At 50.8% G+C, this 12,178-nt stretch overlaps 1 protein-coding gene across 1 annotated transcript in view; it reads left to right on the top strand.

Moving 5' to 3' along the window:
• The window catches only part of DPYSL3 (dihydropyrimidinase like 3), a 113,493-nt gene that overhangs the window by 92,827 nt on the left and 8,488 nt on the right, over positions 1-12,178 (top strand). The window contains 5 exon segments of the mRNA XM_003124066.6: positions 1,650-1,718; positions 5,074-5,194; positions 8,619-8,775; positions 9,884-10,025; positions 11,472-11,642. Coding sequence (XP_003124114.4) covers positions 1,650-1,718; positions 5,074-5,194; positions 8,619-8,775; positions 9,884-10,025; positions 11,472-11,642 — 660 coding nt within the window.

Below are 12,178 nucleotides of genomic sequence, written 5' to 3'. Positions count from 1 at the left end.
CGGGGGGTGGGGGGTGGCTGGGGGTTTGGGTTGGCATGTGCACACTGAGTATATGGAGTGATTGGCCAGTGGGAACCTGCGTCTAGCGCAGGGAACTCTATCCAATATTCTGTGATCATCTCTGTGGGAAAAGAACCTGAGAGAGGATGGTTGTGTGTCCATGCATACCTGAATCACTTTGCGGTATGTCAGCAATGATCGCAACATTGTCAATCACCTATACATCAATAAGCTTTATAACAAGGAGAAAATAAGGATGATTTTGGAAACGGTGCCCTGGTGATTGGCGTGTGCTCGGAGACCACTGCTCGAGCGAGACGCATCCTGTGTGTCATCCCAGCGCTTTTGGATGAGAGGAGCGTGAGCACCGAGTGGGACAGAAGACGCTTTAGCTGGATGCCTCCACCCTTGCGTGGCTTGCTCACCCGTGTTTGGAAAAAACTGTGTCCAACCCAGGCTTTGCTCCATGGAACAGGAAGCATGAGACACTCACATACTTTGCTGGAAATAGCTCTGGAGAGCAAGAGGCAGTGGTTGTTTCCCTTCTCGTGGTTGCTTATGTGTCGCCCTTCTTTTTTAAAAAATTTGTAATGATCAGAAACAGAAAACCACAAAGAAGAGAGTGCTTTTCCAGGGTGGAAGAATGCCTTCCTTTTGGAACATCTCCTCGATTCCCTCGTGAGACAAAAGCCTTATTCAGCTCACTTGCTCCTTTATCGCCAGCTTGAGGTTCCTGGGAACTGGCCTCGGAGCTTGAGCGTGAGCCTGCAAGACTGCGGATCTGGTGCCGAGGATTTGTGCCAGCTCCAATTAGCCTATGTGTGTGTTCACAGCCAGCCCAGCCACCTGCTTCTTCCGGAAAGCTGGCCAGATCTGAGGAATTGAGCTGTCAGCCTGCCACTCTGCCACGTCCACAACCTAGTTAAATAGAATTTGGCCAAAAGGCGAAGGCAGGTAATGCTGCTGAGAGGCGTCACTTAGTCCGGTCACATTCTGAACTGCTTACTAAAGCCATATACTTAGAGCATGAAAAAGTCGGAGGGGCTTATTAAAATGCGGAATCCTGGAATTTGACTTCACATATTCTGATTTAATAGGCTTGGGTAGGGCCCGACCTCTGCACGTTTGCAAAAGTAACCCAGGCAAGTCTGATGCAGGTCGTGGGGGGTCAGACTTGGAGAAACAGCAGTAAACTGTAAGCTGCATGAGGTCAGCGGTCTCCTTGCTCTAATTCAAGTACTTCACCCAGAGTCTGCCATGACGAGGTGCCCCATAGCTTTGGCTCCATGAATGGGTTTTGAAATGCGTGAATGGATAAATGAATTAAGCACGCACTACGTTAGAAGTGTCTGTATCTGAAAGAGATGAAGAATGAGGGGGCTGGTACAACTTTTGATGCATAATGTAGGAAAAAATGGGTACTCTGGCAGCCTGTCATCCTTTTAATAAAATAATCCACCCGTAAGTGCTTTTTTCTCCTTGCAGTTAAGACTCGACCCTGTTCTGCAACTCCAGATAGAGTTCGCAAATTGGTTCACCATCTGCATTTTATTCCTTTTCACCCTTGAACGCATCTTTAGAATGACTGGCCTCACTTCTCCAAACCTCGGCTGAGCTCCTCTAAAAACTTCTCTCTCTTCTCATTCTAGGAGCAAACCCGGATGTTGGAAATGGGAATCACTGGCCCAGAAGGCCATGTGCTGAGCCGACCAGAGGAGGTAAATTTCAGGAGAATGGGGTGCGGGGCGGGGGGAGGGGAGGGGCTCTCTTTTCTAGCAGCATCTCGTGGGAGACTCCTGTTCTCAGCCCGGGAGTGACCTGCTGCCCATGTTGCATTGTGGTGTTTGTCTTCATTTCCCCCCCACACACACCCACACTCACGGTGTATGAACACACATCTCTGAAGGCAGTGGGACTCTGAATGGCAGACGGAAACGGGAACGTTTCTTCCAAAGACCACACCTGCTTGATGCACCTCAAGGCCCCTGAGATAGTTGGAAAGGAATGGAAGGGAAATGCTTCCTGCTGACCCCTGATAGCTCTAAAGATAACGCAGGTCGAGGACACTCCACGTTACTCAGTAGGAGTGGTAAATATCAAAATCCTTTTTTGGAATTCCCGTTGTGGCTCAATCGAACCTAACTAGTATCCATGAGGATGCAGGTTCATTCCCTGGCCTCATGGATGCAGGTTCGATCCCTGGCCTTGCTCAGTGGCTTAAGGATCGGGCGTTGCTGTGAGCTGTGGTGTAGGTTGCAGACATGGCTCAGATCCCACGTTGCTGTGGCTGTGGTGTAGGCTGGCAGCTACTGCTCCGATTAGACCCCTAGCCTGGGAACCTCCATGTGCTGCAGGTGCGGCTCTAAAAAGACAAAAAGAAAAAAGGAGTCATTTGTTCATGAGTGTGAACCCCAGAGATGCTCTCTTACCCACATGGTATTTTGAGCCCTGCACAGTATCAGCCATGCGGATGGGAGCTGACGGGGTTTGTCATAGGCGCTGTGTCTGGTGACTTGTGCCCCGTGATGAGGACATCGTGTCAGATGGATCCTGATTAGCGTCTGTGCTCAGCCGCCGAAGAGTGAATGGTTGGTCACGCGTGGCTGGCCCCTTGTGTCTGGGATGTCAGCGACTTCAGCTGCTGGCATGGCCCAGAGTTGGGAAGTGGCCACCGTGCACCTGAGCATTCACTGGCTTTGGGAGACCAGCTTGGGCCTGGCACCTGGAACAAATTCCATGTTTTCCGAGTCCTGGAAGCAAACGCTCTTATTCTCTCCTCCCAAACCCCATACCCTACAACAGGTGGAAGGCGCCAGAACCATAAATGATGGTGTTCCTGTGGTCTGTCTCTCTTAGGCTCTTTTCATAAGGAAAATGGAACACACACGGCGTAGTGTGCCCATCATAAAGGCACAATGGATGGACCCAAAATGAACTCGCTTGTGTAACTAGCACACAGTTGTGGAGAAACAGACTGTTTACCAGCACCCTAAAATTTCTCTTGTGCCTAATGATATTTTTGTGGCTGGTTGAAATAATTTATAATTTTGCGATGGAGGATACAGTCACAGCAAAGCCACACAAAAGTCTGGCTCCTTAACACGCGGACCCTTCTCTGGAATCCTTGCTCATACCCAGTCCTGTGCTCATTGCATTTAGAGGAGATAAGCATTATCCTTGCCCTGCTCTGGGTGGTGGGTATTTTTCCCTGAAGGAGCTGAAGCTCAGAGAGGTTAAGGCACCAGCTGATCACCTTTGAAGGGCTGGAGGATTGTTTACCAGCATGCGTGGACCAGGGCGGTCAGCCCTGTTTGTGAGACTCCTTCCACGCTGGTCAGTGTGCAGATGTGCTGGCGAGACAGCGATCCCCGCTGCAGCCAGGGGATTTCTGAGCAAAGGCTATTTTTGTTCCTTGGTTTGTTTTTCCAACCCCCTCACCCCTGGTTCCCGTCTCCTTTTTAGTAAAAAAGCCTCTCAGATGCAGATCTCGACAACCCTGGAAGCCCTTTTGGGTGAGGTTGGAGGGTGATGTAACCTTCCAAAGATAGCCATGCTGTCAAGGTGCTTGAGTCCCTACGATGCTGGTGGAGGGGTGGTGGTGGTGAGATCACAGCAGCCAGGACTGCGGTCTTTGGGGAGCTGGAGTGGTCAGTATAGGTGTGAAGAGGGAGGCGTGGGCATTGCAGAAGCAGCCCCTCCTCAGTTCAGAGCCCACCCAGGTAGCATCTTGAGTGATGCTATTCAGAGAGCTGAAGTCAGGGTATGGGGACAGCTGCCTCTGAGTGCTTCAGGATGGTGGTGAATTCACCTGTGCCCAGGGGTCCAGGGTCTTACCACGTGTGACCCTGGACCGAGTGTGGCTCGGGAGATGCCCGCCGGACCCGCCAAGGGCTTAGAGTCTGTCTGCTAAGCCATGCCACCAAGGGCAGTGACCAGTTTGCATTACGCAAACATCAGGCTTCTGTCTGCAAGCTATTTTTGGTATTTTTGAAAAGCATGGGGCTGCATGGCTAACCAGAGTGTCACATCCATCCAAAAAGGAACTGTGGCTGATTGAAAGGAAAAGTGCCAGCCTGTCTGCACTGGGCTGAACTGGGCTTATTTGGGCTTTGGGGAGTCACGAAGGCCCTCTGCCACTGGTCGGAAGCTGTCATCAGCAGGAGGACCAATAGCAGCCTTCCAGGAGTACTTGCCTTGGTCCAGGAGTGGGCTGATTGCCTTACAAGAATAAACTCTCTCGGTCCTCTCACCAGCCCTGTGTATCAGGCCCTGTTATCATCCCCACTTGACAGACAGGGCAGCTGAGCCTTTGGGGGCTTGTGTGACATCCCCAATGCCACCCAGTGTCTCAGTGACAGAACCAGAATGCAGACCCAGCTCATGAGAGCGGCTGAGCTCTAAGGTCCTGCTTTGATGAGGGAAGACTCATCATTCCTTATCTATTCAATTCAGCCCGGTTGGTTGGCCTGTTTGACAAGGTGAATTCTATGTTAGGGTGGGCTGGAGGGGATCAATAATTAAAGAAATCTTTGTGCTAAGAACCCTGGGGATTATTGATATAAGAAATGCCTGCGGGAACTAACCCATCACCAACTGTCCATTGCTGCAGGAAAGGATTTAATGCCTAATTGCCTTTACTGGTTATTTTTATACCCATTGGTGCTGGGATTGTGTTTTGCTAGAGATTCAGCCGTGAGCAGATTGGGGAGCCAAGGCTTCCATGGCAGGTAGCCTTTGTGATAACCCCAGGGAGAGGGGAGGAGAGGCCCAGAGAAGACCAGCTAGACTGACCCAGTGCCCACTCTGGCCAGGCAGTGCCTTCACTCACACCACCACCCCGCCACGCTCCCCTGACCTCCGCTTCCCAGGTGCGGGTGGAGGCACTGAGAATCCCAGTGGAATCATAGGGCTGGAGAGCCGTAGACCTGACTTCTGGATCCAGGGCGTCTGGCTGCAGATCCCCTGGGCTTCGAACCTCTGTGCGGTGCTGCATCCTCTGTGAAGGCAAAGGGGTGGTTGAGCAGTCCATGCTTCCTTTGACTTATGGGGACTTTTTTTTTTTTTTTTTTGCAGCTGGAAGCGGAGGCTGTGTTCCGTGCCATCACCATTGCCAGCCAGACCAACTGTCCACTCTACGTCACGAAGGTCATGAGCAAGAGTGCCGCCGACCTTATCTCGCAAGCCAGGAAAAAAGGTGATTTGTGCTCTGAAGATCTCTGAGCTCCTAACATGCCGCGTGGTCCTTCCGTCCACTCTCCTGTATAAATGGTGCCTGTTCTGCTCGCTGTCTTGCTCTCTGGCAAGCCCCTTATCCTTGTTAGCCCATTGGATTCTTTTTGCATCCCATGTGGATGCTGGGATCCCGGGATTTCTTCTACTTGGCTGACAAGTAAACCGAGGCTTAGGGAGGGTAAGCAGTCTGCTTGAGATGAAGCAGCTTGCATCCACTCTTAAGACTCTTATGCGTCTTTTTTTCCCTTTTTTTCTGTGATCTTTCACCATTAGTTCACGTTATCCAAGCTTTATAAATGGACATGTTAGCCAAGATCATATTGGGTGCAGCTGTCAAAGACCCAACTCAAATGGACTTAAGTAAATTATCGACTGAAGGTGTTTCAGGCATGGCTGGATCAAGGGGTTTAAACAATGCTATTAGGGCTCTACCACTCTTATTCCTTTCTGGACTCTGCTTTCCTTTCTGTTGGCTTTATTTTCAGTCTGGACAGGTGACAAGAATAAATGCTAAGAGCTCCCGTTGTCTTCCAAGCTGGGTGGGGGTGTCATGGGGGTCAAGAACGTTGTTGCCAGCAGCTCAAGCAAAAGTCCCCAGGAGGCTGCAGTGGCTTTGGCTTGGCTCACCGGCTCATCTCTCAACCAGTTGCTTCTCCAAGGATGTGAGATCTATGGGCCACACTGAGGGCAAAGTGTAGGGACAAGGTCCCACCCCCTGAGCCGCTCAGGTTGTTTCAGAAAAGGCCCTGACTGGGGCTCCAGAGGACATCTAGCAGCTCGGCCTTTGTGACCCGGGTCTCTGTCCCCATGGCCTTCTGACGTCTGCTTCTTTTCTCCATGGCTGGTCACTCTGGCTTCCTTTGCTCACCTGTGCTAAGCTAAAGTTGACCCTCCTTTCAAAGCTTGCTTTCCTGCCTTCTGTTCTTGTCCTCCGTGGCATAGTTGCGGGTTCCCTTGTGAACAGAGTGTGACACAGGAGGCGGTGGGGTCTGTGTTTGGTTAGGAAGGAGGATTTCCTAGGTCCAGCTGTACAACCGTGACCTCTGTGTGCCGGCGGAGAGACCCATGGTGAGTTTCTCAGCTTCCACGCTCAGCACTGGGCTGTGAAACCCCACGTATGCTTGACTGGGTGGCTAAAAATAGCCCCAGCTGATGATGGCTGATGATGGCCACTGTCCAACTGCCCAGCCTTCTGGCAAAGGGGACCCTTTTCTGCGGGAGGGGAAGCTTCCTAATGGCCAGGGCAGTCTGTCCAGCTGGCGGGATCGGGGGCCCCACCTGGCTTCCCTATGGCAGTGAGCTCGCTTCTAGGTGTCTCCACATGACCTGACGCGATGGCTCCACTGGGTGGGAGTCGTCGGGACCAAAGCAGGCCAGCAGCCCAGTGCTCCTCACCCGTTCATGGAGAAGGGGACAAAGAAAGAAAAAAGGAAAAGGACACCCCCACCCTCTCCCCATGGCCGCCATCCACGCCTCCTCGTGCCTTCTGCTGATGGCTGCATCCCAGCTGGGACCCATTCTCAGCTGGGTCTTATTTTAAACGTATTTTAGATTTCATGCAGAAAAATTCTTCACCTGTAGGCTTCTGGCTCATGACAAGAGCTGGCAAGAGTACAGCTGTGTCTCCAGAGTGGAAGGGGAGGCATTATGCCAGAGATTTAAAAAAAAGCGGCCGCTGAGGTTAAAGCCCATAAACATGGCGTGATGTGTCATTCTTAGGAAAGAGGCAAGATCGTTCAGAGCGAGCTGAGCAGGAGGACAGAGTATTGCAGGGCTCACACCTACCCCAGACCAGCAGACGACTTAAGCCCCGGGGTGTTTAATGCCCCAGTGTCCTCAGCACCTCTGCCTGGCTGCCTGGGATCAACATCTGGAACGACAATTGAATGAGGAACAGCTGCACACCTGGCACTGCGGGAAAGGCTTTGCCTGTGTTTTCCTGTGGAGTTTACAAAGACCCCTGAGAATCTGGCAGTTGTTATGACTGTGTCTCAGATGAGGACGCTGAAGCACATCTTGTCCAGGAATCTCTCAGCGGGAAGAGCTTGTCTTCAGCTCCAAGGGCAGTAAAATTACAGTCTTTGCTCTTCCTAGTCTTCCATCCAAAGAGAGTCCCACGGGAGGGACCTCCACTTGTAAGGTTGCCCTTTCCCTTACTAGCACTTGAGTGTTTGCCTTGCTTCATTTCTCTGTGGTCCTGTGTGCCTTAGTGTGGCAAATAGTTTTGGAGAGCCCTTGAAATCCGCATCAGTCGGTCACATGGGGACCCTTTTGGCGGCCGCCCCAAAGAGCAGGGCTGTCGTATTCATATCATCATCATTGCTTCCTTCTTTTGCCCATGGCAGACCTCACTCCTCAATCATGGTCTCTAATGAGACCAGGAGGCATATTTAGAATTCTTTCTGATACAGAAATCCAGGCGACCCAAACCCACTAATTGGAGTCGAAGCAAGGCAAAACCTGTAATCCTGCGTGTGGAACCTTCTTAAATTTCCACCTCGCGGGGAACTTGACTATGGATGGGGGGGGACCATACATGCAGAAGCCCAAGATTCTGGCACAGGGAGACTTGGTACCAACCCACCTTCTATGAGACAGCGTTTGCATCTGTATCACTGTCCCTTCTTCTTTGAGAAGCTCAGCTTAGGTCGGTGTATTTCCCAGTTTCCTTCCTCCCCTCTCCTTGGTTTGGACATTTAAGCTCCTCTTTCTGGACACGAGGTCTGCGAAGCGAGTCTCATCTTTGCCGTATCCTGGGTTGTTGGGTGTCCTTGAGCAAATCCCTCACTGGCTCAGGTGAAAGAGTAACACACGTGCTGGAAAAGCTCATGAGGCCTGTCGTCCGTGGAAGTGGGTTTTCCTTTGTGGAACCAGGGCATGTCCTTGCATCAGCAGCTGGATGGTGGGCACATATGGGGCTTTGGGCTTCCATGGGGGAAGGAGTAGGAGGTATAAAGAAATCACTTGCTTAGCATCTCAATGTGGCAGACACTGTGTGTGTGAAATTATTTCATTTTCACAGGGTTGCAAAGTAAACATCATCTTATTTCACCAATTCCAGGACTAATTTCTTCCACATTGTAATGTTTTTGAAATGAGGATGAATCTTATAATCATTGTGTATATATATATTTTTTTTTTTCTTTCGCCTCAATTTTTCTTCTGCCTCAAAATTTGATAGTTGATGCTACGCCTTGCCTCCAGTGGCTTCTATGGAATACAAAATTGTTCCCATTTAGCAGATAGAAAATCGGAGGCTTAGAAAAGGTGGGACCATGGACTTGAACGCAGGCCTTCCTGACTCCAGAGCCACAGCTTTGCATAAGCTTTGGGGTCATGACCATCTCAGCCGGGTAGACCCATTGCCTCTCTCCCACCTCTTCCAGGAAACGTGGTCTTTGGCGAGCCCATCACCGCCAGCCTCGGCACGGATGGGACCCATTACTGGAGCAAGAACTGGGCCAAGGCGGCTGCATTTGTGACCTCCCCACCTCTGAGTCCGGACCCGACCACTCCTGACTACATCAACTCCCTGCTGGCCAGGTTGGTGCCGAATGCCGAGGAGTGGTCATTACGTGGAGGCCTGTTGGGTCCTGTGGGATGGAGACTGGCGCGAGACTAGAGTCTGCAAAGGAAAACACATCCAGGACTCCCCTGCCGTGTGGCGCACAGGCAAAAGACTCTTCTCCATCACAGAAAGATGCTACAGCAGTTGTGTTAGTAGTAACGGGAATAGCGGTTAAGGCCTACTGTGTGCCAAGCACCAGGCTGAGTCTTTACCCCGGACCTCGCTGTTTCTCGGAATCGTGCTGAGAGCCTCTGAGTGAGGAACTGTCAGCACCAGTTTACAGGCTGAGCAACTGCGGGTCAGAGACAAAATCACTTGCCTGCTTGCCTCATGCTTTTTTAAAAAAATTAATTTGTCTAGTCACTTATGATGGAGCGTGATAATGTGTGAAAATAGAATGTGTACATGTGTGTGTAACTGGGTCACCATGCTGTACAGTAGGAAAAAAATTGTATTGGGGAAAGAACTATTAAAAAAATATTGGCAAAAAAAAAATATAGTTGATTTACAGTATTGAGTCAGTTTTTGCTGAATAGCATGGTGACCCAGTCATATATATGTGTGTGTGTATATACACCTTCTTTTTCTCATGGTATTTTGCATCATGTTCTATCCCAAGTGATTGGATACAGTTCCCTGTGCTGTGCAGCGGGACCTCATTGCTTATCTGTTCCAAATGTGTAGTTTGCAACTACTAACCACAAACTCCCCATCCATCCCACTCCCCCGTCTGGCAACCCCATGTCTGTGAGTCTGTGTCTGTGACGGCTGGTGGTGGTGACCCCATCACCAAAATGACAGGAGGTCTCATTTGCTGCTGCCCTCGGTGGACAAGTCCCATCATGCATTTGGGTCCCTTTTGTGGCACAAAGGTGACCTCATTCCATCCCCTGATTTTCCAGATGGGGTGACGCCACCCCAGAGAGGCAGGAAATTCACCCAAGTTCACATAGTTGGCCAGAGGGCGGGGAAGGGATCCCAACTCAAGCCAGGGCTCTCCACACGCTGACACTAGACCCTGGGTTCTGGGCCCCGCGGTGCCTGCAGCCTCCCGGTTCACACGGAGCTTTTCTCCCTTGCCAGTGGGGACCTGCAGCTCTCTGGGAGTGCCCACTGCACCTTCAGCACCGCCCAGAAAGCCATCGGGAAGGACAACTTCACAGCCATTCCCGAGGGCACCAACGGCGTGGAGGAGCGGATGTGTGTTATCTGGGACAAGGCTGTGGTAAGAAAGGGCCTCGGTCATGGGGGGCCAGCCCAGGGCCATCAGAGCCTCCTGCCCCTGCTCCTCAGGGCCGGGGCTGCTGCAGGTGCCAGTGAGGCCTCATACCTGCCAAGGTGGCTCAGGAGCCAGGGGGCTCCAGTGTTTGGGAATCTTGCTTCTAGAGTGATGATCCCGAGGTCTGGGGTTCCGAGGAAGCCTCCACTAGACTGTTAAGGTCTAGGAACCAGCCACACGGATCCTTCACTGGATGATGTCAGTGATGTGTGCTCAACAGAATATGAATTAAAATTCTTTTTGTTTCGAGGCTTTTACCACCTCTTTTAAAAGGGGTGGCTAGAGCCCTATGAAATGATAAGCAAGGGGTCTGTGGTTAAGGCTCGAGTCATCTTGCCCACTAAGGATGCCCTGCTCTGGGGTGTGTGGTCAACCAGGCTGAACAAGGGATGGTCGAGCAATGTCTTCTGGCAAAGCGACCTGGTGTTATCTTCTTCGTTCACATCACTGAAGCTGACCAAGGGGGAAGAACAAAAAAGAGCCGGGCAAATGAATTCTTTCCCAAAGATTAGAGTAAAATGAACAACAAACTCATTACTAAGCTGATCATTTCCCTCCATTTTATTTTCAAAACCCTAAAGACAGCCAGTTCAGAGCCAAACGGAATACACATCTACACAGTGTAATCAGCCAAGTTCCCCTTTTCTTCTTGGCTCCCAGGAAGCTCAAAACTAGATTTTAAACTAAAGTCTTCTTTCTTTACCCAAGATTTCTATTTGGAGAAGGGGAAAAGCATAAATATTTTTGTCTCTTCTCTTACAGATTTTTTTTTGTCTTTTTTTACACTGATATGTGTTTATAAATATGTGCATGTATTTATCTTGGCACTGTCTGGAACTGTTAAAATTATACATATTTTAAAATTTCCAACATGATTCATGGTCAGTAAAGAACACTTGGAACCACAGAGAAGCACACACATGAAAGAAGACAAGAATCACTCATAATCCCACAACTCAGGGCTAAGCACTGCTACCATTTGGGCGAGGTTCTTCCATATTTATCCTGTGCCTCTGCAAATGCAAACATAGTAGCTAAAAGATAGGCTCATAATCACCCTGGTTTTTTCTGTGAACTCTTTATAATCCTTTTTGGAGTTAGGAGGGATGAATAAGTAAATGTATGTACATGTCATGAAAAAAATGCATCCTTGTCCAGTGCAGTGAATTTCATCTGCAGCCACGTGTTTAACCATCTGCCCGGGGCCGTCACCGCATCCCTGCTGATTCTGTAGCTGGCTGGGTGGAGTTTGGTGCTCAACCACCTCAGAGGTCACTGTATTTGGGGCCTCTGTGCTCATCCGAAGCCGTAGGATGACAGGTGTGTGTGTGTGTGTGTGTGTGTGTGTGTGTGTGTGTGTGTGTGTGTGTGTGTGTGTGTGTATTTCAACAGGCCACGGGGAAAATGGATGAAAACCAGTTTGTGGCCGTGACAAGCACAAACGCTGCCAAGATCTTTAACCTGTACCCCCGCAAGGGAAGAATATCTGTGGGTTCCGACAGCGACCTGGTCATCTGGGATCCGGATGCTGTCAAGATTGTCTCTGCCAAGAACCACCAGTCGGTAAGGCCTGAGCAGGAGTGGAGCAGAGGGGGCTGTGGGTAAGGCCGTCGTCGTCAGGAGAGATGTGCGTGTGTGGTGAACTGGGGCTTCAGGCGGGGACATGCAGCAGGCACAAACCATCCCCAATTCCCAGGGACTTAAGAAGGCAGCAGTGCCTGTGCCGCTCCCGCGTTCCATAGTGGGTCTGCAGAGGAGAGGGGCCCTGCCCACCACAGTCCCTCGGGGATGGGAGCTGCCGGGTGAGAAGGCGCACCGTGTCTCCACGTGCTCTGAGAGCTGAGGCTGGGACCAGGATGTGGTGAGGGTGCACCAGCTCCGAGAGCTTCCCAGTGATGTCACCTCCTCTTGGCCTGCGTTGGCCAGAGCCAGCCCTGTGGCCATGTCTCCCTCCGGTCAGCAGGAAGAACCTGGTTACCTGGTGCTGAGGTGGAGAGAGGATGGGAAAAAAAATGTGAACAGCTCAGACGACTTCCTCAGGCGTATAGGGGCTTAATACTTGCTCATAAAAATAGTGTTTCTCAAGCACCTCGGCCGTG

This window comes from Sus scrofa, chromosome 2, assembly GCF_000003025.6.
Source record: "Sus scrofa isolate TJ Tabasco breed Duroc chromosome 2, Sscrofa11.1, whole genome shotgun sequence".
NCBI classification, from domain to species: domain Eukaryota; kingdom Metazoa; phylum Chordata; class Mammalia; order Artiodactyla; family Suidae; genus Sus; species Sus scrofa.
This window is presented reverse-complemented; position numbering and strand designations above follow the sequence as displayed.